Source organism: Salvelinus fontinalis, chromosome 30 (assembly GCF_029448725.1).
Source record: "Salvelinus fontinalis isolate EN_2023a chromosome 30, ASM2944872v1, whole genome shotgun sequence".
NCBI lineage: Eukaryota > Metazoa > Chordata > Actinopteri > Salmoniformes > Salmonidae > Salvelinus > Salvelinus fontinalis.
In genome coordinates this window covers 36,037,408-36,062,682 of record NC_074694.1, presented here as the reverse complement: position 1 = coordinate 36,062,682, position 25,275 = coordinate 36,037,408, and the positions used below count along the sequence as shown (strand labels likewise).

The 25,275-nt window shown below is 40.5% G+C and overlaps 1 protein-coding gene across 5 annotated transcripts; it reads right to left on the bottom strand.

The window, feature by feature from the left end:
- Nucleotides 1–1,986: 1,986 nt before the first annotated feature.
- Nucleotides 1,987–22,435, bottom strand: LOC129829139 (polycomb group RING finger protein 5-B). Of its 5 annotated transcripts, XR_008755344.1 has the most exons (10): nucleotides 22,180–22,435; nucleotides 20,717–21,044; nucleotides 17,007–17,103; nucleotides 16,471–16,526; nucleotides 15,013–15,072; nucleotides 14,247–14,392; nucleotides 12,915–13,013; nucleotides 10,687–10,776; nucleotides 5,854–5,923; nucleotides 1,987–5,430 (listed from the first exon to the last, which is right to left on the bottom strand). XR_008755344.1 is itself a non-coding variant. In XM_055890706.1 (9 exons), exons 2-9 carry the CDS (start codon nucleotides 20,826–20,828, stop codon nucleotides 5,383–5,385), a joined length of 705 nt encoding a protein of 234 aa, XP_055746681.1. In that variant the 5' UTR covers nucleotides 20,829–21,044; nucleotides 22,180–22,430; the 3' UTR covers nucleotides 1,987–5,382. The 5 variants fall into 5 exon arrangements, 4 of the variants coding, with proteins under 4 accessions (XP_055746681.1, XP_055746680.1, XP_055746679.1 ...); XM_055890706.1 differs by lacking the exon at nucleotides 5,854–5,923 and having other exon boundaries at nucleotides 14,247–14,389; nucleotides 22,180–22,430; XM_055890705.1 differs by lacking the exon at nucleotides 5,854–5,923 and having other exon boundaries at nucleotides 22,112–22,428.
- Between the last annotated feature and the right edge of the window lie 2,840 nt (nucleotides 22,436–25,275).

The following is a 25,275-nucleotide window of genomic DNA, read 5'->3' as shown; positions in this document are numbered from 1 at the left end:
TAAACAGTCAGAAACCATATAGGAAACAGCATGTTAAGTAGAATCTCAAGGTTTAGTGGCACTGCAGCTCTTATTTCCATAATTAGCCACATACTTTTGTTTTTAAGTATTTCTAATGGCAATATGAGACGGCGATATCAAAGTCCTTCCTCCCGCAACCACTCCTGGCTAAAAACATGATTTCATAGTGTGTGTCTGTATGCAAGCACAACACCAGTAGTAAATGTGACCTGTATAATGTGAAAACATTAGGGGGACTTTGCATAGACATGTAAATGTTTGCAGCTGAGTAAATACTCCCCCAATTATAGCCAGTCAGTGGAGGAGCCAGTCGCTTGCAGAGGGAGACAAAAGTGTAAAAATGGACCCGAAGAGCATTGAGCTTAATTTAAACCCAGCTGGTGGTGCATCAGAGCTACTGCTCCTCTCAGCACAGATAAGAATGCCACAGCTTGCAGAACTAAAGCTGGGTTACAGCAGCTCCCTATTGTCCACAAGGAGGATAAACTTAACTCAGGTCAGCCAAGTTTTTTTTCGGCCTCACAATCACGACCATTTAGTAGTGGAAGTCTCCAGACAGAGAGAAGAAAGGAAGGGGGCCTGTGGAAAATGTGACAGTTTGGCTGACGGGCTGAATGGAAATCCAGAGACAATATTTTGGGCCAATCCAAGGAAAGCAACCGTTTTTTTTTCGTAGGGATCAGGATTCAGACAGTGTTGGCCACCAGAGGGATGGTCCTTTCAGGGGATCATTCAAATAGCAACACTGACCCCAAAGTTAGCGTGCCTCTGTCTGGCAGTCAACAGCTTTTGTACTGTGTGCTGTGTGTTTCTGTGTGTGTATGTAACCAACCTTCCCTTTCTTCAAGCAAATGCAAAAGCTGGACTGGACAGCCGTGGGTGTCTCCTCGCCCTCCTTGCCCCACTCCAAAACAGCATGGGCACTTCTTCAGCACATGGGTTTTTTCCTGCCAAAAGCAGTGTCCTAGTATTCAAGTAGTCAAAAATGTTGATTGGTTTTAATATAGGAGAAACCTTGTCACTGGCAGATAAAGCACTGATGAAATCATGGTGAAAGTATGAGACTCTGTCTGAGGGCCCCTCTGGGGTTGCAAAGGGAGGGTATGTTACTGGAAGCTTTCAAAGTTTAGCCGTAAACTGGCATCATGTTTGTATCTTTCAAGGATTTGATGTAGTCTATCACAAGACATCTAGTTTCCCTTTTAGGTACTTCCGATTATCACAGGTGTCTAATTATCTCTGGACCTTTGTGGCCTTATCACATGCAAAATGTATAAAATAAATAATTAAGATGATTTGAAAATAGAAACATTTCATGAAAGCTGTAAAACATTATCCTAAATATAAACAATAAACTTAGTGAATACCATTTGTGTTTAATGTGAGGGTTTCAGCCTGAAATATCCTTAAAAAACACGTACACACTTTTATTTATTTTACTATGTCAATATGTATTTGTTGTCAATGTTTTGGCGTCAAACTGGTGGCAGTTGTGAAAAGAAGTAAACAGTTGGAAGAGTTCATTGAAAATAATGCCATTGGTGATTAGATACTTTTTTCATTAATTAGTCTATTTTTTTTTGACCAATTTGGTCTATCTACTAGAAACTCATGGACAATATGTACACAGATATAACAAAGGAATACTATATATTAATATCTATTTTTTTTTTTAAAGTTATTAAAGTATAAATTACCAAAGTCAGATTGACATAGATTTTGTGTTAATTACCACAATGACTGAAGATTCTGGTAACTTTGGTAAATTACCGGTAGCTTTGCAACTCTTGGCAGAGCACTGAGGAGCCATGTTTGTCCAGGAGAAGCAGAAGGTTCAGGTCGCTCTTTGTCAGGATGAAAGATGGAACTGAAAGGAACTGGGATACCGTTTGGGATCCTTGGATTTGGGAGTGAATCAGAAAGATCAATTTAGCCTCCATAAGAAAGAAGGACACAATCACAAAGCGCAGACCAGTCATTTTATTAAGAAAAGCAGTCTTGAAACCAAATGTTTGAAACTTAAAAACGTTCTTTTTTAAATCACACTTTTGACACCAAGTTAAATGACACCAGGTTAATTCAGTGAGTTCTGGAGTTTTGTATTTTTGTTATTATGTCACATATAGAGCAGCTCTTGCGTATGTACAGTTCTAATCTTTCTAGGAATGCTTGTAGGTGCATTGACATTGAAAAATAGAATAGATTATTCCAGGCAGCATTTTAAGTTTGTTAAATGTACAACAAACAATGTCATTTTTAAAGATAAAATATCTACAAGTGCTTCTTGTTACAAAAATACATATTGTTCATTGCAGCACAGAGACGTGTCAAGGATTATTCGGTCTAAACATTTACTTTGCTAACATTTAAAACCACTAGATCTGGGTTTTTAGGGAAAATAAGAGATACCATTTCAAACAGGAAAAAGCACATGTGTGAAACAGGAAAGTACACAAGAACGCTAAGTAGGCTTCAAAGTTTTACTTGTGGAGATTTGTAAAGACTTGAACTTTTAGACCCTTCCAGAAAGTGGTGTCCAATCTGTCCATTGATTGGTTCGCCCATAACTGCAAATGAACATCAACTTACTATTGACAGACATCTACTGTATGGAAAGTCCTATTACAGTGGCAAATTGCACACGTTTTGTTTCCTACCAAGAAGACTTCAGTACTCTCAACGTTTGCCTACAATATGTTATAATTATTATGTCTCTGTTAAAATGTAACAGATAAAATACAACCACTGCTGTTTGTCTCTGCTCTTATTCTTTGGTGTTTCGATGAGAGTGAGAAAAAGATAAATGGTATACAGTGCCTTCAGAAAGTATTCATACCCCTTGACTTATTCCAAATGTTGGGTTACAGCCTGAATTCAAAATTGATATTTTTTCTCGCCCATCTAAATACAATACCCCATAATGACAAAGTGAAAACATATTTTTTGACATTTTAGCAAATGTACAGAAAATTAAATACAGAAATATCTCGTTTACATAAGTATTTAAACCCCTGAGTCACTACATGTTACAATCACCTTTGGCAGTGATTACAGCTGTGAGTCTTTCTGGGTAAATCTCTAAGAGCTTTGCACACCTACAATTTGCACATTATTCTTTTCTAAATTCTTCAAGCTCTGCCAAGTTGGTTGTTGATCATTCCTAGACAGCCATTTTCATGTCTTGCCATTTTCAAGCCGATTTAAGTCAAAACTGTAACTAGGCCACTCAGGAACATTCAATGTCATCTTGGTAAGCAACTCCAGTGTATTTGGCCTTGCGTTTTAGGTTATTGTCCTGCTGAAAGGTGCATTTGTCTCCCAGTGTCTGTTGGAAAGCAAACTGTACGAGGTTCTCCTCTAGGATTTTGCCTGTGCTTAGCTCTATTCCATTTATTTTACTCCCTATTCCTTGCCAATGACAAGCATACCTATAACATGATGCATCTACCATCATGCTTGAAAATATGAAGAGTGGTACTCAGTGAATTGTTGTGTTGGATTTGCCCCAAACATAATGCCCTGTATTTAGGACGTAAAGTTCATTTCTGTGCCCCATTTTTTGCAGTTTTACTTTAGTGCCTTATTGCAAACAGGATGCACGTTGTGGAATATTTGTATTCTTTTCACTCTGTCATTTAGGTCAGTATTGTGGAGTAACTACAATGTTTTCAGCCATTGAACTCAGTTTTCAGCCATTGAACTCTGTGATTGTTTTAAAGTCACCATTGGCCTTATGGTAAAATCCCTGAGCGGTTTCCTTCCTCTTCGGCAACTGAGTTAGAACGGATGCCTGGATCTTTGTAGTGAATGGGTGTATCGATACACCATCCAAAGTATAATTAATAACTTCAGCATTCTCAAAGGGAAATTCCATGTCTGTTTTTTTCCCCCGCATCTGCAAATAGGTGCCCTTCTTTGCGAGGCATTGGAAAACCTCCCTGGTCTTTGTGGTTAAATCTGTGTTTGAAATTCACTGCTTGACTGAGGGACCTTACAGATAATTGTATGTGTGAGGTACAGAGGTGAGGTAGTCATTCAAAAATCATGTTAAACACTATGCAAAGTCCATGCAACGTATTATCTGTCTTGTTATGCACATTTTTAATCCTTCATTTATTTAGGCTTGCCATAACAAAGGGGTTGAATACTTATGGACTCAAGACATTTCAGCTTTTCATTTTTTATTAATCAGAATTTTTTTTCCTCGGGAAAACATAATTCCACTTTGACATTATGTGGTATTGTGTGTAGGCCAGTGACACAAAATCTCAATTTAATCTATTTTAAATTCAGGCTGTAACACAAAAACATTTGGAAAAAGTCAAGGGGTGTGAATACTTTCTGAAGGCACTGTATGTGAAGAGGGAAAAAGCATTTAAAGCACTTGTGTACTGATCCACCATTAGATACAAATGGCAAGGGTTATCGGACCCTGTAACGACACTCTGGGCAGTTTCTATACGGCAACAACAATAAATTAATGTTAAGCCATCCAGTAGGACATACAGCATAGTAGTAAACAGTCTATACAAATCTCTGCTATGTACAAGTCAACAATAATGCCCAATACGTTTACATAGTGCACAAACACACAGCTACACATTTCAGACAGTGTAGGTGATATTCAGCTTCTTCTAACCTTCTTCTACCAAATCTAGTCTTACAGTACTCGTATTGCTTTATATGCGGTAATAACATCAAAATGGCATGGAATGGAAGAATATAGCTTATTGAGATAGGGATATGGTAGGTATGGTATCCATAGCTTCCTTGTAGTTGTATGTAGGCTATATGTTGGGGCTGTTGAATTCACTATTAGGGATTTCATATGAAAAGCAGTTTGAATTTTCGAAGGGTACTGCACTGAAAGAGGCATGTGGGGAAAGGCACTACCGTAGTTAAAAACAGGAGTACGGGAGGGAGCCATGTAAGACACTAAATCCAGCGTAGATAAGGTGGAATATTATGAGCCGTTTGCCAGTGCACGCACACCTGTCTTGAAATATCTCTGTTGTGTTGCATAACAACAGACTACTAGTAATTTCACCTTGTATTATTAGGGACACTTCAATGTGCTGTAGAATTAAAGGGCATGTCTTCACTCTTCAGTCAATTACATTTCGGGAACTTTTTTAAGAATCAATACGTCATGATACGCAGGCATGTTCTCAAACCCAAATGAAACGCAGACCAACTGAAGGATAACGTAAGAGAACAGAATGAGATTAGAGGCAATCACGGATTCCTGCATGCAGATGATAAGAAGATGTGTGGTCCTTGTCTCTTGTGCCAGGCACATCCATTCATTGTGTAGTCTGTCAATGGGCTGTTAGTGCAGGAGTAGTCCCACGTCTCCCTCCGTCAACCAAAGTCTATCCGTGGGCGATATTCTAGTACCATTGGGTAGTCCTGAAAGAGAGAGATGACATTGATCACCCTTGGACAGAATCCATTACAATGTAGAACAGTAATCAGAGAGTAAGGAACGTAGATGTTCTAGCATTGTAAAAATACAATATATACAGTACACTTACAGGGGAACTTGCTAGTTAGAACACAAAAACAACACAATCTCTACAGATTGTAGCTTCGTAGCTACAGTAAAATATTCTGCAGTGAGAGAAGAGCACTAATGCAGGTGAGTGCAGAGCGGTGGGAGTGTGATGAGGAGAGAACAAGTCTGATGCCAGAGCAGGTGAAAGTGAAAGACACACTCCACAGACATCACATGCAGCAGCCCTATTTTTAGACAGGCAGGCAGACAGCAGCGGTAGGCAGGAGACACTTATGTACAATCCCAAAGAAAACGGAAATGAGTCGGCCCACACTGACCCAGTTCCTGGTCAATTGGTCCAGGGGAGGACAGGAATTCATTCTTGGCATCACAGAGCTGTCACATATTCTGCACAGATAGAGAATTCCTAAGAGACCAATCAGATTATCCCTGTCTGGTACAATCAAAGTGGAACGATCTGGCCCTGATGACAAATTTGGTCATGTGAGATCAGTTATACTGTCATCTGATTTTTTTCATTTTTTAACATGGATCTCTTCACTGGATATAGTTCTTCTAAGCTAAAAGCGCTTTACTGATTCCTTCCTGGGACTCTGTTCTTGGCATCAGAATGTTCTGCATAAGGCCTGAGGACAAGGTTATTTTAAGCTTGCCAAAACCTGTATTTAATGCAAGCCTAAATTAGGGATGGACATTTACAGAATGGTTAACTGGAAGAAAATGGGGGAGGGTCATGCTTTTTCAATTTTAGTCAAGGCGAGGTTTTATTATTTAAAAAAAAATCTAGTCCAGGGGAGGGTCATGTTATTTATAATTGATGAAATTCCAATAATTCTCAGTGTTTAAGAATTGCTTGCTTATTATGTAAGACACAGTGCATTTGTAAAGTATTCAGACCCCTTGACTTTTTCCACATTTTGTTACGTTACAGCCTTAATCTATAATTGAATAAATCGTTTTTTCCTCATCAATCTTCACACAATACCCCATAATGACGAGGCAAAAACAGGTTTTTAGAAATTGCAAATGTATAAAAAAAAACATTGGAAATATTAATTTACATAAGTATTCAGAACCTTTACTCTGTACATTGTTGAAACACCTTTGGCAGTGATTACAGCCTCAAGTCTTCTTGGGTATGACAATACAAGCTTGGCACACCTGTATTTGGGGAGTTTCTCCCATTCTTCTCTGAGGGAACCTCTCAAGCTCTGTCAGGTTGGATGGGGAGCGTCGCTGCACAGCTATTTTCAGGTCTCTCCAGAGATGTTCGATCGGGTTCAAGTCCGGGCTCTGGCTGGGCCACTCAAGGACATTCAGAGACTTGTCCCGAAGCCACTCCTGCATTGTTTTGGCTGTGAGCTTAGGGTCATTGTCCTGTTGGAAGGTGCACCTTCGCCCCAGTCTGAGGTACTGAGCACTCTGGAGCAGGTTTTCATCAAGGATCTCTCTGTACCTTTCTCCGTTCATCTTGCCCTCGATCCTGACTAGTCTCCCAGTCCCTGCAGCTGAAAAACATCCCCACAGCATGATGCTGCCACCACCATGCTTCACCGCAGGGATGATGCCAGGTTTCCTCCAGACTTGACACTTGACATTCAGGCCAAAGAGTATAATCTTGGTTTTATCAGACAAGAGAATCTTGTTTCTCATGGTCTGAGAGTCCTTTAGGTGCCTTTTGGCCATTCTACCATTTAGGAATGATTGAGGCCACTGTGTTCTTCCACAGATCTGTGCCTCGACACAATTCTGTCTTGGAGCTCTAAGAACAATTCCTTTGACCTCAATGCTTGGTTTTTGCCATACACATGTCCAATCAATTCAATTTACCACAGGTTTGACTCCAATCAAGTTGTAGAAACAGGATGATCAATGGAAACAGGATGCACGTGAGCTGAATTTCGAGTCTCATAGCAAAGGGTCTGAATAAATAAGGTATTTCTGTTTTGAATTTTTAATAGATTTGCAAACATTTCTAAAAACCTGTTTTCGCTTTGTCATTATGGGGTATTGTTTGTAGATTGATGAGGACATTTTTTTATTTAATCAATTTTAGAATAAGGCTGTAGCGTAACAAAATGTGGAAAAGGTCAAGGGGTCTGAATACTTTCCAAATGCACTGTATGTCGATGTGTGCCTGATTCCGCCACTCATCTCTGATTCTCTGCTGGGCACACAATATCAATTGCGTCTATAGGCTATTTAGTGATGTCTCTATCAAATTATCCATAGTCTTTAGGCTATAGGCTATGAAGTGCATGCTCTGAGAAGCCCAGAACAAACGTATATTTCTAAGATAGCTGCTGGGATGCTAAATAAAACTAGGCTGCAATGGATATTCCAACCCTGCTCTGCTCTTGCTGATCAAACTTTGATAGCTTGCTATTACTATAATAGATTTTTTATTAAAAACAATATGTTTCTTGCCCATGATGTATTTATCAGAGATCGAGTTCAATCAATCAGATTTGAGTAACTTACAATGTGGTGCTGAAACTTGAAGCAGCAGCCGCAGCACAATCTATCGGAAATGGACAGCTCATGGTGCTGAAAGTAGGCAAATTCGAGTAGGTATAACTCATTTAAAACAGATTCATTTTAATTAGACTTTACTAACAACAGGTAGGCTCCAGCTTTGTGTTGGAGCCTATTTCTTCCTATTTTAGAAATAAGAGGTAGGCCTACCTGTTAGATAGATTAAATTAGGCTAGAGGCTGCTATTTCCATAGATTTATCAGTCAATTCCTCCAACCACTATGCACTCTTTAAATAGCCTCCCTCCGTATCAGTGAAGTTAAAACCAAATCTCGAATTGAGGGGGTATGAGAGGGTATGCCGTAGGCCCACCTTTTATGAAAGAAAATGGCAAAAAGCACAGGCCTACCTTGTTAGCTTAAGATTTGTATTTTTTTTTTACAGATCCGATTATATAAAACTATCTATATCAGCCCTTTGGTCCGCGAATGCTTTATGCTAGAAACAAGCTTTAAAATACCTGGGAAAACCGTGACTCCGACGCATATAGGGATATCATTGTTTCATTTCTTTGACATTCAGAGGCTGACTTTGCTTGAAAAGTAATACATTTTTGTCACTATCAACTGATTAAGCTATTCTCGTTCTGTACAATAAAATATGTTTAAACCCAGACAGCTTTTACAGAAACACTTGTGACCTCTCTTTGGGTTAAGCCACGGTAGAAGAGTAGCTTAGCAGTTAAAGCTTACATTTTTCTGCATTGGTAGGCCTACTCTGTCTGGGGTGGAACGGTAGGCCTAACGTTTGAAAGTACCATGCTCAGATCCCTAATTTGCAAACAGGGACAGTTTCGTTACACTGATTTGGCATTGGAGAAATATGATAAGATGATCACATAGGCCTATCTCTCTGTCCATTCTTAGTTCATTTGTGTGGTATTAAAAAAAGATTCCGCTAACATGTAAAATTACGTAGAATTGCATGAACTGTTTATAAAAAGGCAATTTTTTTCTGAGACCTGCAAAACAGATGAATGATAGATTAATGGGACCCTTTACTATAAAATATATATTTCCACCCCTACTCTTGTCCACGGTGCTCTGCAATCCCACAACCTTCTGGCCCACAGCCCTGTGTGCTAGCTATCAAAATTCCCATGTTGCCATGTAATGCTTACAGGATGAAAAACTGTTTCTAACTGCATATCTAAGGCTCTGGTCTGTCCAAGAAGTGAGGGTAAATGGTAGACATGTTCTCTGCTATCCACTTAGTTTTAATTATTATTTTGGGTATGGGTCACTTTTTATATATTTTTTGTTTTCAGGGAGGTTTTAGGTAAAATACATTTTGCTGAAGGAAGGACCATCCATTTTCATTTCAAAGAGGTCCGATTTTCTCCATGTAACCCTTATTATAAATAAAATGTATTCTCTTAGCATAGTATCGTTCAAAACAGGGGAATTAATTGAACTATTAAAACTGTACAGTTTACGAGGCCTTAGGTGCGTTGTACTGTATGTTGAAACCAAACAGGACAGGAATGGTCTTTGCTGCTGCTAACAGGACGCCTTCATTAAAAGGCCAGTGGTGATGAGCTATGGCTGTGGAAGAGGAGAGTGTCAGGCAATGAGCCCAGGAACAGGCACCCTGCTGGGGCAGCTGTCAGGGGCCTTCACTGCTTTCCTCACCTGTCTCCCTGGACCAATACAGCAATTCATGACCTGACCCCGTGCTGCCGGAGCCCCGACCAGCCCATCCGAAAGTGACAATCATCAGCAATGAAATTAGCAGCCAAGGCGCCTGGCGAGCAAAAGTGCTTTTGAGGTCAAGCTGAAGTGTGTTAGTTAGCCTAGCATACTGTGCAAAGGACTTGGGGTGCTTGGTTACGTTAATGCATGGTTGACTGAAGGTCCAGATATAGCAACCACAACGTGCTTTTTTTTGGTGAGGTGAACAAAGTGGGTGAATTCTGAATTGATTGAGGAAGAGAGGTAGAAATGCAGTATGTACTGTATGTCAACTGCATTTTACCAGGAGCTACCAATACCATACTATCCTTGCAAATGTCTCCAATACTGTAAAGCACCATTATAACACAAGGAACCACCAACTTCATTCACCATATTTTTGATGTGAACCTATAGTACCAGACACATTTTAAAGGTGGCCTGTAATCAGCTCTATTAACCGTGCCACTGGTACATCCTCCCGAATGGGGCACCCGAGTGGCACAGCGGTCTAAGGCACTGCATCTCAGTGCTAGAGGCATCACTACAGACACCCTGGTTCGAATCCAGGCTGTATTACAACCGTCCGTGATTGGGAGTCCCATAGTGCGGCGCAGAATTGGCCCATTGTCGTCCGGGTTTGGCAGGTGTAGGCCGTCATTGTAAATAAGAATTTGTTCTTAACTGACTTGCCTAGTTAAATAAAGGTTAAATCAAAAAAAATCCTGCTTGCTGTGGCAGATTATACAGTAGAGTGGCGGTGGACTTCAGACGTCTAATCAGCTTTAAAGCCAAGCAAGCAGTGACTCACATGGAGACTAGACTCCAGGACCATCATTCAGCAGCCACAGTTTATCCCCATGGCTAGAAAGCTACAGGGCTTAGCATCTTTCAAAATGAGGGGAACAGGGGGGTGGGCATTGATATCATTTGGGGCTTACTTACGGTTTCACCGCGAAGTCTCCACCGCGTCATGTAGATGAACTCCATGGTGTGGTCTTTTCCCATGATCTCCCCGTTGCATAGGACGTCTAGCTGTGAGGGGACACAGAGGCTGGTGACTAAGAGGTAGACGGCGGGACATAGTGAGAGTATACGCTGCTTGAGAGGAAGACTAGAGCTAGAAAAATCTCCAACAAGCAGCAATCAAAAGGACAAGGACTCAAATAGGGGCCGTCATTTCAGCTAAACCTAGGAATTTTTTATAAAACTGATCATTTACTGCATTTCTACCAAAAAATATTTAAAAAATACAATTTGAGGATCAGTAAAAACAAGCAAAATTAACTCCATCTATTATCACCTTGGCTGCTGTAGCTTCATTCATCTCAGTCAATAGGGCTTAAAATTCTACAAACACGTGTCATACAGCAATTAGCTGCTATGCATTAGCTCAGCAACGGGATTAAAAACGCTAGTTTAGTTTCATGTCAAGTCAAAAAGCAGTTATTTACCCATAAGCCATCTACTACAGCCATCTTCCACCTCTGCACTGTTTTGAGAGAAAAGCTGTGTCGATGCGCTCTCAGCCGTACTGTACCTCAGTGCTCTCAGCCGTACTGTACCTCAGTGCTCTCAGCCGTACTGTACCTCAGTGCTCTCAGCCGTACTGTACCTCAGTGCTCTCAGCCAGAGAGGAAGAAGCGAAGCGAGAGGTTTCACTCTCTCCAAAATATAGCCTGCCCGTCAGCTCTGAACCATCCACATGGTCTTAAAGCCAGCCCGCTAATCTCGCTAAACTGCATTTGCCTTTTAATCAGGATTGGAATGATTTTAGTAGCCTATTTTAAATATCTGGTGTGTGCCACTGGCGTGGGGGGGGGGGGGGGGGCATGTGCCTGTCATCAATGTCAAAAAGATTTGATTGAATAAATCATTTTTACAGTAACCTTCAAAAAAGTCATTCCTAAACCTTTTTAATTTCCATATGTATTCGGAAGCTAAGTGTTTGTTTCTTGTGCTTCAGGAATGTGACTGAAAAAGTGCCTCAGGCCTTGCGCTAACGCTAGTTATCATTGGCTCGTGAAACAACCTCTAACGTACTTCATACTGGACAGAGAGACATAAAAATGGAATCCAGGAGTTCATCTGACACCGGGGAAGAAGATACATTTTTTATTTTACCTTTATTTAACTAGGCAAGTCAGTTAAGAACAAATTCTTATTTTCAATGACGGCCTAGGAACAGCGGGTTAACTGCCTTGTTCAGGGGCAAAACTACAGATTTTTACCTTGGGGATTCGATCTTGCAACCTTTTGGTTACTAGTCTAACGCTCTAACCACTAGGGTACCTGCCGCCCCAAAATAAAGGCCCTCATTTCCAAAATCCCAACGTATCCCTTTAATAAGTTAGAAACAACAATACCATGCACCCACTTGTGGTCAAAAGGTTTTTGGCGCTCCAAAAATATGGTACGGTACTGTATTTTGTGGGGTGGAATTACAGTACCATTCGAAATACAGAAATTCTTTCCCCGCCAACATTTTCCCACAATGCACCAATATTTACAGTATGCTGCACACACACAAAAATCTTCGAGGCAAGCCGAATTTCGGAGCCGAAGTCTACGCCCCCTTGTTGATCATTGGTCAAGAATAAGGATTCTTGCATGCTTGTGTTGTGTGTGTTGTCATTCAACGAGAGATGACTCCTTTTCATGCACATTTTGTCACTTGAGAAATACTGCACTAAACATCTCAGTTAGATGTAAAATTGCGTGACTAAGATCTCCTCGGCAAAAACGTCAAAATGAATGACCGATGTCTGGAGTTATCTTAGAATAATTCTGCCATTTTTGAGGAAGTGTATACTGGCTACGACATCTCAAGATGGACAAACAGTACTATTGCCGCTTTTTCTCATTTTTCAAGCACAGGTATTTTAAAGGAGTATGCAAGCACACTCGTTCGGCTAGGCGCCAGCCGAACCGAAGCATGCTGAAAGCCTTAAGGACAGACTCAGTACAGCAGGGGGCCTGCTAACAAGGCCAGAACTTTTACCCACAACACTAAACACACAGAAGAGACTCTGCAGGAACAGCTACTGTATGTGAGGCACAAACAAAACTGACATAAAGGGATAAATATTCAATAGCATATATGGCTTAATATCTGTCATACAGTAGATACATACGAAAGGGTATAGAGCACATACAAAAGCTTAATTTGTTACCTCATAAGAACTTGGAAGCTTTAACTTCAAGCTGAGAAACTTCTTGATTGTTCCGACTGTCACTCGAGTCGAGCAGCGTATAAATTTCTTCATTAAGCCCTAGAGGAGGTTCAGAAGATTACTTTAATGATTCAGGCACATCTCCCATTTTTTTTTTTTTTTTACTTATGTGAAGAGCATGCAAATCCAAACATTCAAACAGCCATTTTATGGTAAAAAAAATCTCAACAAATGCGTAATTAGGAATAGTTAGTGCATTTGATAGCAACCTTTTGGTACAGAGAAACTCCTTCTATACACACTAAAAACGATATATAGGACCTTTTTTATGGTCCTATATATAACCTTTATGGAGAATGGTTCTATAAATAACCTTTCTCAGTCTTTGTAAAACCATATATGTTTTTTTTATTCTGGTTTAATAGCCATATTATATTGGTAAAATTCCATTCATTTTATTGTTGTGTTTATTAACAAGTTGAATCAGGTGTGCTAACTCTGGAACAGCTGTGGGTCCCTGAGGAGAGAATTGAGAACTACTGACTTAGTCAACCGTTCTCAATTGACACAAGGCCATACGTGAGTCTTTCACAAGACACCGTCACTAGCCATAGGCATATATAACAGGTAATAGAATAACACAACAGATTTTATCAACTGGAATGACACTCGCTCACAGTGGCACAAAAAGAGCTCTGCACAAACCACGCCCCAAAATAATATAATGAGCCACTGCCCCTACATCTTAATTATCACAAAAAGAGGAAATAACCCTTTTTCAAAAGTGCAAAGAAGCATTGAAGGGTTCAAAGGGTAATTTGGATCAGTATGGTTCCACATAGAACCAACACCCTTCCCAAAGAACCCTTTGAGGAACCCTCGTTTTTTTGTATGTAGTATGCCTCAATTTGAAAGAATTACGAGCCTCTCCTCTCTCCACATATTCCCTGTTCTGCCAACCAATTACGAACAGCAACACCACTGTTATAACGAGGACCACTATTTTAATGAAAACAACTGCCTAATTAGTGATGGACTGGATTAACACCTGCTGATAGAGGAGCGTGTCTGACTGAGTGACCTGCTTTCAATGGCAGCCCAGGAAATCAAGGAAAACCACAGCGTCATCGTCTATCTATATTCTACTAACCTCACATTCTGAGGTGTTAGACAGTTAGAGGGACGTAACGGAGTTAGCTTCATAACACTGTACCTAACCCAATCAGCCTAAAAGAGGGGGAGGAATGAGGTTAGGGAGACAGGGAAGAGGGTGAACGTGAAGTAAAGAGCAGCAGAGAGGCGCTACAGATAGAGCTCTCCACCGCGACTTACCCGGACAATGTTCTCTTCCACCAGGCTGTTGCTGCGTAGACAATCCAGACAGATGGCTATCTGAGGGTCACTCCTGTGGTAGTCTCCATCTCCACCATCATCATTATCGGCATCCAGCCGAGACCTCTTTGATCGGGGGCCATCTTCTATGACAAAGAAATGGATACGCGTGTTATACTTATGTGTGTGAACAAGAGCACGCACCGTGCGGACACAAGTTCAGCTTGCTTTCCTTGGATTCGTTTAAAACTGTGAAAAGACACTTCACAATAAGCCTGGGTTTGATTGATACTGATGTCTTTCGCTTTTCACTTAGAAATGCAAAATCATAAGGTAAGACCTTTGGGACAAATTGTCTATCGTCACATTGTCATGGAGATGGCATTTAAGTCTGGCGGACTGAATCCATCCACCTTTAGTCGTCCTGTGGTTTCCATCTGATTTATTCCCCACCTGTATTATACCTCATCAACAGGCTAATCTTGTCGATGCCTTGGAGAGTGTGCTGTCCCTCCTCCTCTTGTTCCTTCTCTCCCTCTGAGCCTCATATGACTCACAGCCACCTACGGTCGTGCGCCACTGCAACGATATCAGCTAAGTCGTTCTGTAACTCCTTCTCTCTCTTTGTCACCTTGCTGATCTGTCTCCCACATACCTTTCACCTCAATAACCAATCACAGCCCACTTCTGCACACCCAAGCCCAAGGTTCATTCTGGTCCCCCCTGAGGGTCTTGGTCTTCATGGACACTAGTACAGATCTTTTACCTTCTCCGTTCTCCTTCGACTTTCGACTCCTCCAGAACTCAATCTCCTGCTGTTGTTCCTCTAGTCAATAAGCAAAAACAGAGAAGATATGAATACACAGGGCAGGGCTCTATGATAAAAACAATTACAAGGAGAATGTGTGTTCCTAAGTTGAAAAATATATGAGCACACAAAGAAATTTAGGAGCACAATGAAAAATATTTTGGGTATTAAAGCGGCAATCTGCAGCTGAATGATAACAAAGCTGTCCCCGCCACTGTTTCAGTAAAAGGTTGAGGGATGGGGCTGGAGCAATGACTGTATATATAAATGGACAAAACCATTGATCACGTGACACCATTCATTCCTATTTGAAGAATCAGTAGCGCATTGAAGCCAAATGAAGTCGGTTAAGATGGTGTCTCGTGGGGACGTAACATGCTCAGTTTGAACTACTCCAGGAAGTGACGTTGTAGGCTAGCTCAGTTCTGCCCCCTCTCAGGATACTTCTTCTATGTGCGATTTTTAAATAATCGGTTCAAGGACATACTGTACATCTGGTGTATTAGAAGCAATTATTGGTACCACGATTGTCTTTAAAAAAAATTGATATATTTACACGAAGATTGACCACGAAAATGGACATCTTTTCCATTCACCATAACGGGGATCCTGTTTTCTGCTAAAAATGCCTGCAATACCACGGTTGGACTTGAACTCCCGTGGCTTCAATGAGAGGGGGCAGTCGTTCTCCCCTGGGATGGAGAAATGTAACAACCCTCAAATTCATAGGCAGAGCTATGGATGCAAGGATGATAGTTTTTAACCATGTTTTTGAGGCTATACAGTGTTACTTTGTTTACATTGACTTTGTTTACAAACAATGGAGAAAAAAGCTTATATTTTGGCTTCTGATGGGGCACAACAGTTGAACTAAGCTCATGTGGCATTTAGAAGTTACACTCTTCAAGAATCAATGGATTTATATAATTCGTTTATGAGTCCATATATGGATGTACGAACTGCAGATCGCCCCTTTAATGATACGAATGGCCAGCAATGACAAAATACAGGGTTCAGGAGCACCAGAACAATAGATTTTTCAGATTGAGATATAGCCTAAATTGGGCCTATATGAATCCTAGCTACTTTTGAAGCTCATCTCCCGAAAAAAGCTCTCCCTTTTACTTTCTTTCCGTGCCACCACGTGTTTGCATGCTGCGGGACAGCGAAGAAATCATTACAATAATTATTACCTGGGCAATTTATTTTCTAGGGGCACTAGTGCTCCCAAATAAGAATTCCAGGTAGCACAGCAGAGTATTTATATGCCCCCAAAATGGTAGCACTGTAGAGTCCTGCAGGGCAGGAGTTACATCATTCAAGACAAATGGAAAACAGCTTGAGTAACTCTTAGGCCTACTATCAAAGTCAAGATTTATATCTGATGTTGGTGGATACTAAAATGACATCACTCACTTTCTCTCAGCCCAGGCACGAGTTTGAAAATGATTTCCTCTAAAGTGTTGTCCAACCTGGCGATCGAATGAGACGTCAAGGAAGAATAAAAGTAAGTACACTTACACACACACACACACACACACAACCACAAACCCACACACCCACACACACATTCCCAGACATTGCATCTGTGGGCTGGGTAGCTGGGTGGCTGAGCACTGGGTGAGGTCTTCAGCTGAGACCTTGGCTCCAGAATGGTGTCCAGCTGTTGCCTGGATCTCACCGCAGCCAAGCTCAAGTTCACTCTATCCTCCCCCAGCCCAGCCCAGCCCACACCAGCCTTACAATCTCACAAGTCAAGTAGACAACTGAAGAAAAACTGCCAAAATCCGGCTAGGGTCAGTTCAGTAGCGCAAAGGCCAGCATGTTTATACTTTACTGATGGTTTTGATATATTCATCTATTCAGTAGTATACATTACGACCCTGTGATTCTCAAAAGGAAAACATAAATGCAGATAGATTCTGTCAAAGGTGTCAAATTAGGTGTATTACCTTAACATCTCTAGAGGGTTGGTTTCATGGACTTGGATGCCACATTTGGGGCAGTCGTTGCTGTCTTCAAAGTGTTGGACGATGCAGCTTTTACAAACTGTTGACAGAATAAAGGAGATCGAGACAAAGACAAGTTGACCATCTCGAAATACGGACCTAAAGTAAACATGGATTTTAATCACACCATTCCGGTGTTAAATAAAAGCCAAGACGACGGCATTTTCTCTTTTCTTATCCCTTCCTCTCAGATAATCTCCACAATAAAATGATTCTCATTTGAAAGTAAAGTTTGAAACCAAAAAGGAATACATTCTAATATCTAATTTCTACAGTTTCAACTGGATAAACATCAGAGTGTCTATTGAGCCTTGAAGCATGACTAAAAGCTCAGGCTTGCAGTTGAAATTTCAACTGTGGACTGGCAGGGAGATAAGGAAATAGTCGGTATAGCCTGGCCAGTTCTATCACGCATCTATCACACAGCCAAGGACAGCTGCAGCCAATACCACAGAGCACACACACGTGCACGTACTGTATGTGCAATAAGGCACACATGCACACATATACCATCTATGAGGTGGTATATAATGTACAGTCTTATCGTTCTTTTAAGAATACAAACCGATTCCGTACAATACTGACCCGAGAATTAAGCCTACATCCCACCACATGATGTCATCAAATCGTCAGATAAACATACAGATCAACCATATCTGCAGTAATACAGGGCACAGTCTCCCCTCTAGCAATTGCCATGTAAACACGACGCGTACTCTATGTACTTGTGCACTATGCACCGACCTGTAGCCTACATAACAATCCTCACAAACATACAGTAGTGCGCTGCTGTCATACTCAATCAACCATAACTGCCAAGGGAAACAGTATGTCAGGACACCATCTTACATGTTCTTTCAATAGCCAGCACCACCTACTGCGCACGACTCATATGAGACAGACCTCACTGTGCACAGTAGTGTATAATAGTGGCAGATGTTCTCTTCAGACGTTTCCTATACGTATACATGTGATTGCATGTGATTCACATGTAATTGCATTCTGAATACTGTACTATATACATAGACTTGGAACCACTGGCCACTTTAATAATGGAACACTAGTGACTTTGATCATGTTTAAATAATGTTTACATGCTGCTTTACTCATGAAATCATGTACAGTTGAAGTCGGATGTTTACATACACTTAGGTTGGAGTCATTAAAACTCGTTTTTCAACCTCTCCCCAAATTTCTTGTTGAGAAACTATAGTTTTGTAATTTTTCCAACAATTTTTTACAGACAGATTATTTCACTTATAATTCACTGTATCACAATTTCAGTGGGTCAGAAGTTTACATACACAAAGTTGACTGTGCCTTTAAACTGCTTGGAAAATTCCAGAAAATAATGTCATGGCTTTAGAAGCTTCTGTTTGGCTAATTGACATCATTTGAGTCAAGGAAGGAGACGCGTTCTGTCTCCTAGAGATGAACGTACTTTGGTGAGAAAAGTGCAAATCAATCCCAGCACAACAGCAAATGACCTTCTGAAGATGCTGGAGGAAACAGGTACAAAAGTATCTATATCCACATAACCTGAAAGGCCGTTCAGCAAGGAAGAAGACACTGCTCCAAAACAGCCATAAAAAAGCCAGACTACGGTTTGCAACTGTACATGGGGACAAAGATCATACTTTTTGGAGAAATGTCCTCTGGTCTGATGACACAAAAATAGAACTGTTTGGCGATAATGACCATCCTTATGTTTGGAGGAAAAAGGGGGAGGCTTGCAAGCCAAAGAACACCATCCCAACCGTGAAGCACGGGGGTGGCAGCATCATGTTGTGGGGGTGCTTTGCTACAGGAGGGACTGGTGCACTTCACAAAATATATGGCATGATGAGGTAGGAAAATTATGTGGATGTATCAAAGCAACATCTCAAGACATCAGTCGGGAAGTTAAAGCTTGGTCGCAAATGGGTCTTCCAAAGTTGTGGGAAAATGGCTTGAGGACAACAAAGTCAAGGTATTGGAGTGGCCATCACAAAGCCCTGACCTCAATCCTATAGAAAATATGTGGGCAGAACTAAAAAAGCGTGTGCGAGCAAGGAGGCCTACAAACCTGACTCAGTTACACCAGCTCTGTCAGGAGGAATGGGCCAAAATTCTCCCAACTTATTGTGGGAAGCTTGTGGAAGGCTACCCGAAACGTTTGACCCAAGTTAAACAATTTAAAGGCAATGCTACCAAATACTAATTGAGTGTATGTAAACTTCTGGCCCACTGGGAATGTGATGAAAGAAATAAAAGCTGAAATAAATCAATCTCTCTACTATTATTCTGATATTTCACATTCTTAAAATAAAGTGGTGATCCTAACTGACCTAAGACAGGGAATTTCTACTCTGATTAAATGTCAGGAATTGTTAAAAAATGTGTTTAAATGTATTTGGCTAAGGTGTATGTAAACTTCCAACTTCAACTGTATTCTCTTCTACTGTATTTTAGTCAATGCCACTCCGACATTGCTCGATCAAATATTTATATATTTCTTAATTCCATTATTTTACTTTTAGATTTGTGTGGATTGTGGTGATTTGTTTCTAGATACTACTGCACTGTTAGATACTACTGCAATGTTGGAGCGAGGAACACAAGCATTTCGCTACACCCGCAATAACATCTGATAAATATGTGCGTGTGATCAATACAATTTGATTTGATTTATAGTAGATGTTACAACAAAAACAGTCTAGACTAATGTCAAATATATATTTTGCTGGAGATCTCTGAAATTGACTGGCATACACACTGAAAGAAATCATACAACAGCAGAAACGTACTGTACTAGGTAGCTGCTGATATTTTTCATTATTGAGATTATTGCTAGGGGTCAATACAACTTATATGACAGTAAAGAAGTGACTTTGCCCTCAAACAAACAAATAAATTGGACACAAACAGCTTATTCTGTGTGGAGGATATTTGTTGTCATGGTGACTGAACCCACAGATGACTGTGTTTTACCCTGATCACTTGAGATGTGTCATTCATGGGAGTGAGATCTGCCGTTCTCCTCCAATAAAACATTCAGTTCAGATGGAGAGGGCAGAAATGGAGAAGGATGCCATGTAATATGATCTGTAAATCATGCAGGATATGACATCGATGAGATCAACAGAGGGCCTTTTAAAAATTCATAGCTGTGACTGTGCAAGGCTGTGGTATAAAACAACAAATAAGACAGCCAATTGATTCTGTGAGCTCTGAATTCCAGCTACTCTAGCACTTTTTAGTGGTGCAATAGATGCCGTAAAGATTTAGTTTTTTAAGTCACACTACACCAAAGAAAGCCTTAGGACATTTCCGCATAAAATCATTGTTAGATATAATTTCTAGTAAGGGAAGTTAGGTATAATGCATATATATTAGGCAGAACAAAATAGAAATCATAAAAATATGCCTGGAGATAGTGTAGCCTATGCATAGTGAAAATGTGTCGTGTTTTTCTGGTATAGCCAGCACCCATTTCCCACAGGCCTACATTACATGATGTCACATTACATGATGTCATTATGAATGAGGCACCTGAGAGAGAGAGAGAGAGAGAGAGAGAGAGAGAGAGAGAGAGAGAGAGAGAGAGAGAGAGAGAGAGAGAGAGAGAGAGAGAGAGAGAGAGAGAGAGAGAGAGAGAACAGGGGGGGGCTTACAGGTGTGCAGGCACTCTGTCACCGTGGTGGGCTTGATCAGGTATCCTTTACACACGTAGCATGTGATAAAGTGGTTGAAATCCTTGACCAGGTGCTTTCTCGGTGAGGTCATCTTGGACCAGAGCAGGAGTGTTGATGGATGGGAGTGTTGTGTATTTGGGGGAAAGGAATGATGGCAGATGGGGGCTGGAGGTCAGAGTTCACAGGACTTTCTGAAATGCTCCACACTTCTGGGTTTTCCCTTTCAGTCGCTTCATCTTAATTCAGGCTTCCCCTCCAGGGAGGTATCAGGTGTACTGCATGTTCATCTCTGTGGTGCTGTGGGTGTCTGTGAATGACAGTAGAAAACAGCGTCATTGGGGTATTTCCCAGGTTACATGCTTGATATTTGAAAAAGTGTTACCACAAATGCAAATGGCAAAGTTGTATTATTTCATTAAATAGAATACATTTGACCAAAACAAATATGGATAAGCTACAGGCAGTGCTTGACTTGGACAGGAGCTAACCGGAGCTAAGTACCGGCACCTCAAATGTTCTACTGCTTGAGCTCATGTTCCTCTTATAGAATATTATCTCAAAAGTATTGTGGAGCTCCTGCACCTAAATATGAACAGTACCGGTACCCAAAACGAGTACCGACACCGATTTCATTACAAGTCAAGCACTGGCTACAGGTGCATGTAACGTTTCACCTTTATGCCCCGCCCCATTTATGCTTTTTTTAAACCGAAAGCAACTTTAGTTCCTTCCAAAGATTGTTATGACATAAGTGTATAACCCCTTCATTGTCACAGTAATATAATTGAAATAGTATTTTCAAATCCAAAGTTTGGAAAAAGGCTACTTTGGTTAGCCCACTCAAACGGAACGACATAGAAAATCGAGATCTATGCTTTCGCTATTAGCTAGCTATGGTCATTATGCTGTGGCATGATCCCAGAGTTCAATACCAGCCTTGACACTGACTAGCATAGCTAAACCTATGACTAGTATATTCTGAGAAGAAATGCCATATGATATAATTGTCACAAATTTGATTGCTGAAAAATCCTCAATTGGCAGTAAGGAAATACATCGAGGATGGTCCCCTTTACAGTGACAAAATTGGGGCTTATGTCCCTCTTCATCACCAGGAAACCATACGCGTCATTCTGTCAACCACGGTATTGCGCGAATTACATTATGGTGAGTTTATCATACCCTGAAAAACTGACTTAAGATCCAGCCTGTGGGGACAATACAAAGATAATTCAATCACTAAGATAATAAATAAACTAGCGCCACGGCACACATTTGACTATGACCAAAAAGCACATGTCTAGAACTTGATAGCCCGTATGACACATGATCGCATTCCCAACCCACCCCAAACTTTACTATCAAGGCACCTACGGAAAAAAGATACGCACAAGCATCGTTTTCTCGGCTTCTGAGTAGCGAGTAGTAAACGCATCTCTTACATTCCAGTTCAAGGCTCCATGGTCGAGATGGTGTGATCTTATCCGACAATTATATCTATATACGCTGTATGGTGTGGGCGCCGATGTTACATTAATGTAGGCTAGCACTGAATACGGAACTGGTTTCAGAATAGATGATAGGAAAGGAGCGGAGGAGGATCCAGCGCTTGTTTACGCATTGCTGCTTTATTCATTCCACGGCAGATACACTCTGATTGGACACAAACTAGGGCGCAGCCTTCAATTACCAACTACTCTAGTCCAGTAACGGGTAGTCTATATAATATGATAAACACAAGGCTCCTGAAACCTGTTCATCAACCGAGCAGAGGCATGGTATTGATTGATGGACCCGTGGACCTATAGATCTGAAGTAGCCTGGGCTACCTAGCCTATAAACATTAAAACAGTATTCACCAACATATAAAACAGATTTAGCCTACATATCCACTTGTCTTCATATCTTCATATAGTGTTAGTGTGATAAGTACCCTGATATCACCATGTTATTACATCGTTTTAGTCCACTAGATATAAAATAGGACTGGCCAGTATCCAGTTATTCAACATATGTAAAAATAACATATAGTTTCCTATATTTCAGGAGTAACTCTTATTCCTAGTGAATTCATTTTTGTAGGTATCAATAAATAGGTTGATATGTGTCAGCCACCTTTCAGCCCTTTATGAAAATAAGAATTTGTTCTTAACTAACTTGTCTAGTTAAATAAAGGTAAAATTAAAAAAAATCTAATTGAAAAGACATGCCCGCCATTCTGTCTAGGGGTGTGTTAGGCTACATGTGGGCGGATCATGCCTTCATAAGGAACCCAAAACAACTGCTGAGGTTGGAAACAGATATAATTACTCTCTAGCAGCTGTGCTAAGGGCACATATGATATACTAGAACTCACATTTCTTTATCCCTTTGACCCTATTCTCAACCGGCTGATAGTGTGTGTTTTGACAATGGACTTAGAAGTGGATATGAAAAAAAATCTTCACTTGAACTTGGTCAACTCCCCCAGCCTTCCTGCATCAATTAACATAATTTGTAGCCTTTTAGGTTGCTGCAGTTCAGTGTTGTGGCACTAACTTTGCCCACTCAGAAGGCTGTAAGAAAACTCAAAATCAGTCACCAAAGATATGGGATAAAAGGCAGGAATGCAGTTGGTGAGGTATTAACATGACACCATTCCTGTTAGTAGAGACCTTGAATAGTAGGAATATGCAAATAAATAGCTCAAATGTAAACAGATGAAAAAGCAAGAATTTTGGAAAGATGTGGTCCATCAGGCGGTTGATATGTCAGCAAAAAGTATGGTGGACTAAGAATAGGGTAAATTCGTTTTTTTATTAAAAATAGTTATTTTGATTGAATTGTTGACAACCCACTTTATTAGGCAACATACATTGGTTAAACCACATTTCATGAACCATAGGCTCAATTAATCAATATTCAGACTTAAGGTTGCCTATAATAGTAAGAAAAACTGCACTGTCATATATTATCTCAGAATGTAGTCTGAACATGTAGTAGGACAAATGGTGGAAGAACCTGGATCATTTGAAATGTAAGAAAACCATTTTGAGGTACATTGCACTATACACCACCTGAAAATGCATTAATTTCAATTTAATTTAATATTACCATTCATTTGTTAACGTTTGACATTAGTCCCCATTTAACAATGCTATCCTGTAAAAGCCATTGAAGCAGACCTAAAGTAATTTTCCTAATATTCTTGAGATAAGTGAAATGCTGTAAATTATACAACAGGTGGTTTGGAATTCCCATTGTTATAGCCTATCCTACCAATATTATACTAGACAACCTAGGCCTACATATGGCCAGTACATTAATAGAAAGTGCCATTGTTTACATCGTTAACTTGCAACGCCCTACTACTACTAGGCTACTACTTTCACAGATCCACTGCCCAGCCATGCAATTTAAAAACTTGATATCGGAAAAGTTTCTGGTTCGAATCCCCGAGCCGACTAGGCAAAAAATCTGTCGATGTGCCCTTGAGCACTTAACCCTATTTGCTCCTGCAAGTCACTCTGGATAAGAGTGTCTGCTAAATGACTAACATTTTAACGTGTAGGGTGTCTATGGAAAGCCACTGGTGCGCTGCGGGTGTGTAAGGCAGTGGCGGTCGGTGCCGTTTAATAGGGAGGATGATTATTTTTTTTCATGAGCATGGCCTTATTTCTATTACAGCATATTGGATGACTGGCATTCATATTCACTCAGTTCAATGTAACAGAGATAGGTTTAGGCTACTACATGATACTCAAATTTTAACTATACCCATCATGAGGTTGCTACAACCTAGCCTATGATCGGAGGTTTACAACACAGGTCGAAGAGAAAAATTTGAGATCACAGACAGCGACGCTTTCCATATCGCCTTGCACACTCTTGCATTCATCTAGCTGATCCAGAGTGTAATCTTTAGTCCAACAGTTGCAAACAAGAGTTTCTGTTGGACAAATTCAGACATGTTTATCCCGGTTCATTCAATTTGCTTCCGTTTTTCAACAAAATCGGCAAAATAAATACAGCCCTGATCACACGTAAACACAGTTCACTTTCATAGCAGCCACATTGTATTCCTTCTCGCATTTATGCGCTCTCCTCCTCTCACCTTTTCCCTTCGCTTGTGGACTTCAATGCAAAACACATCAGCTGTATATGACCAGGTCGGAACAAGCCAAACCATATCATAACCGCTACACACAGCCTACATCGTTGTCACCATATTATCTAAAGTAACTTCATAGGCAACATAGCTAATATAACTAACTTTTTAGTAAACCCGCTACAATCATGCAGTAACGTTACAGTGTACATTCAATAAGCAGTTTAGCACTTACAACGGTGAGCCCAAGTGGCAATACATTTATAAAACCAAAAGCTTACCTTGACTTGGAAGAGTTCCAGTGTTGTGTTGGATAGTCATTGCCAGCTAGCTAACAAATCATCCCTCTGTTTGAGCAGGGTGGTTGAGTAGGCTAAACTTGCTAGCTGCATTTGCTAGCTAAGTAAGTGAAATTGAAAGTGAAAAAATTATGAAATCTCTCTCTCTGTCA

Coding starts and splice junctions, on each gene's coding strand:
- LOC129829139 (XM_055890705.1), bottom strand. CDS start 20,828: ATGACCTCACCGAGAAAGCACCTGGTCAAGGATTTCAACCACTTTATC. Junction 16,527..17,006: donor AACCCTCTAGAGATGTTAAG/GTAATACACCTA, acceptor TTCGATCGCCAG/GTTGGACAACACTTTAGAGG. Junction 5,431..10,686: donor GGAGACTTCGCGGTGAAACC/GTAAGTAAGCCC, acceptor TCTCTCTTTCAG/GACTACCCAATGGTACTAGA.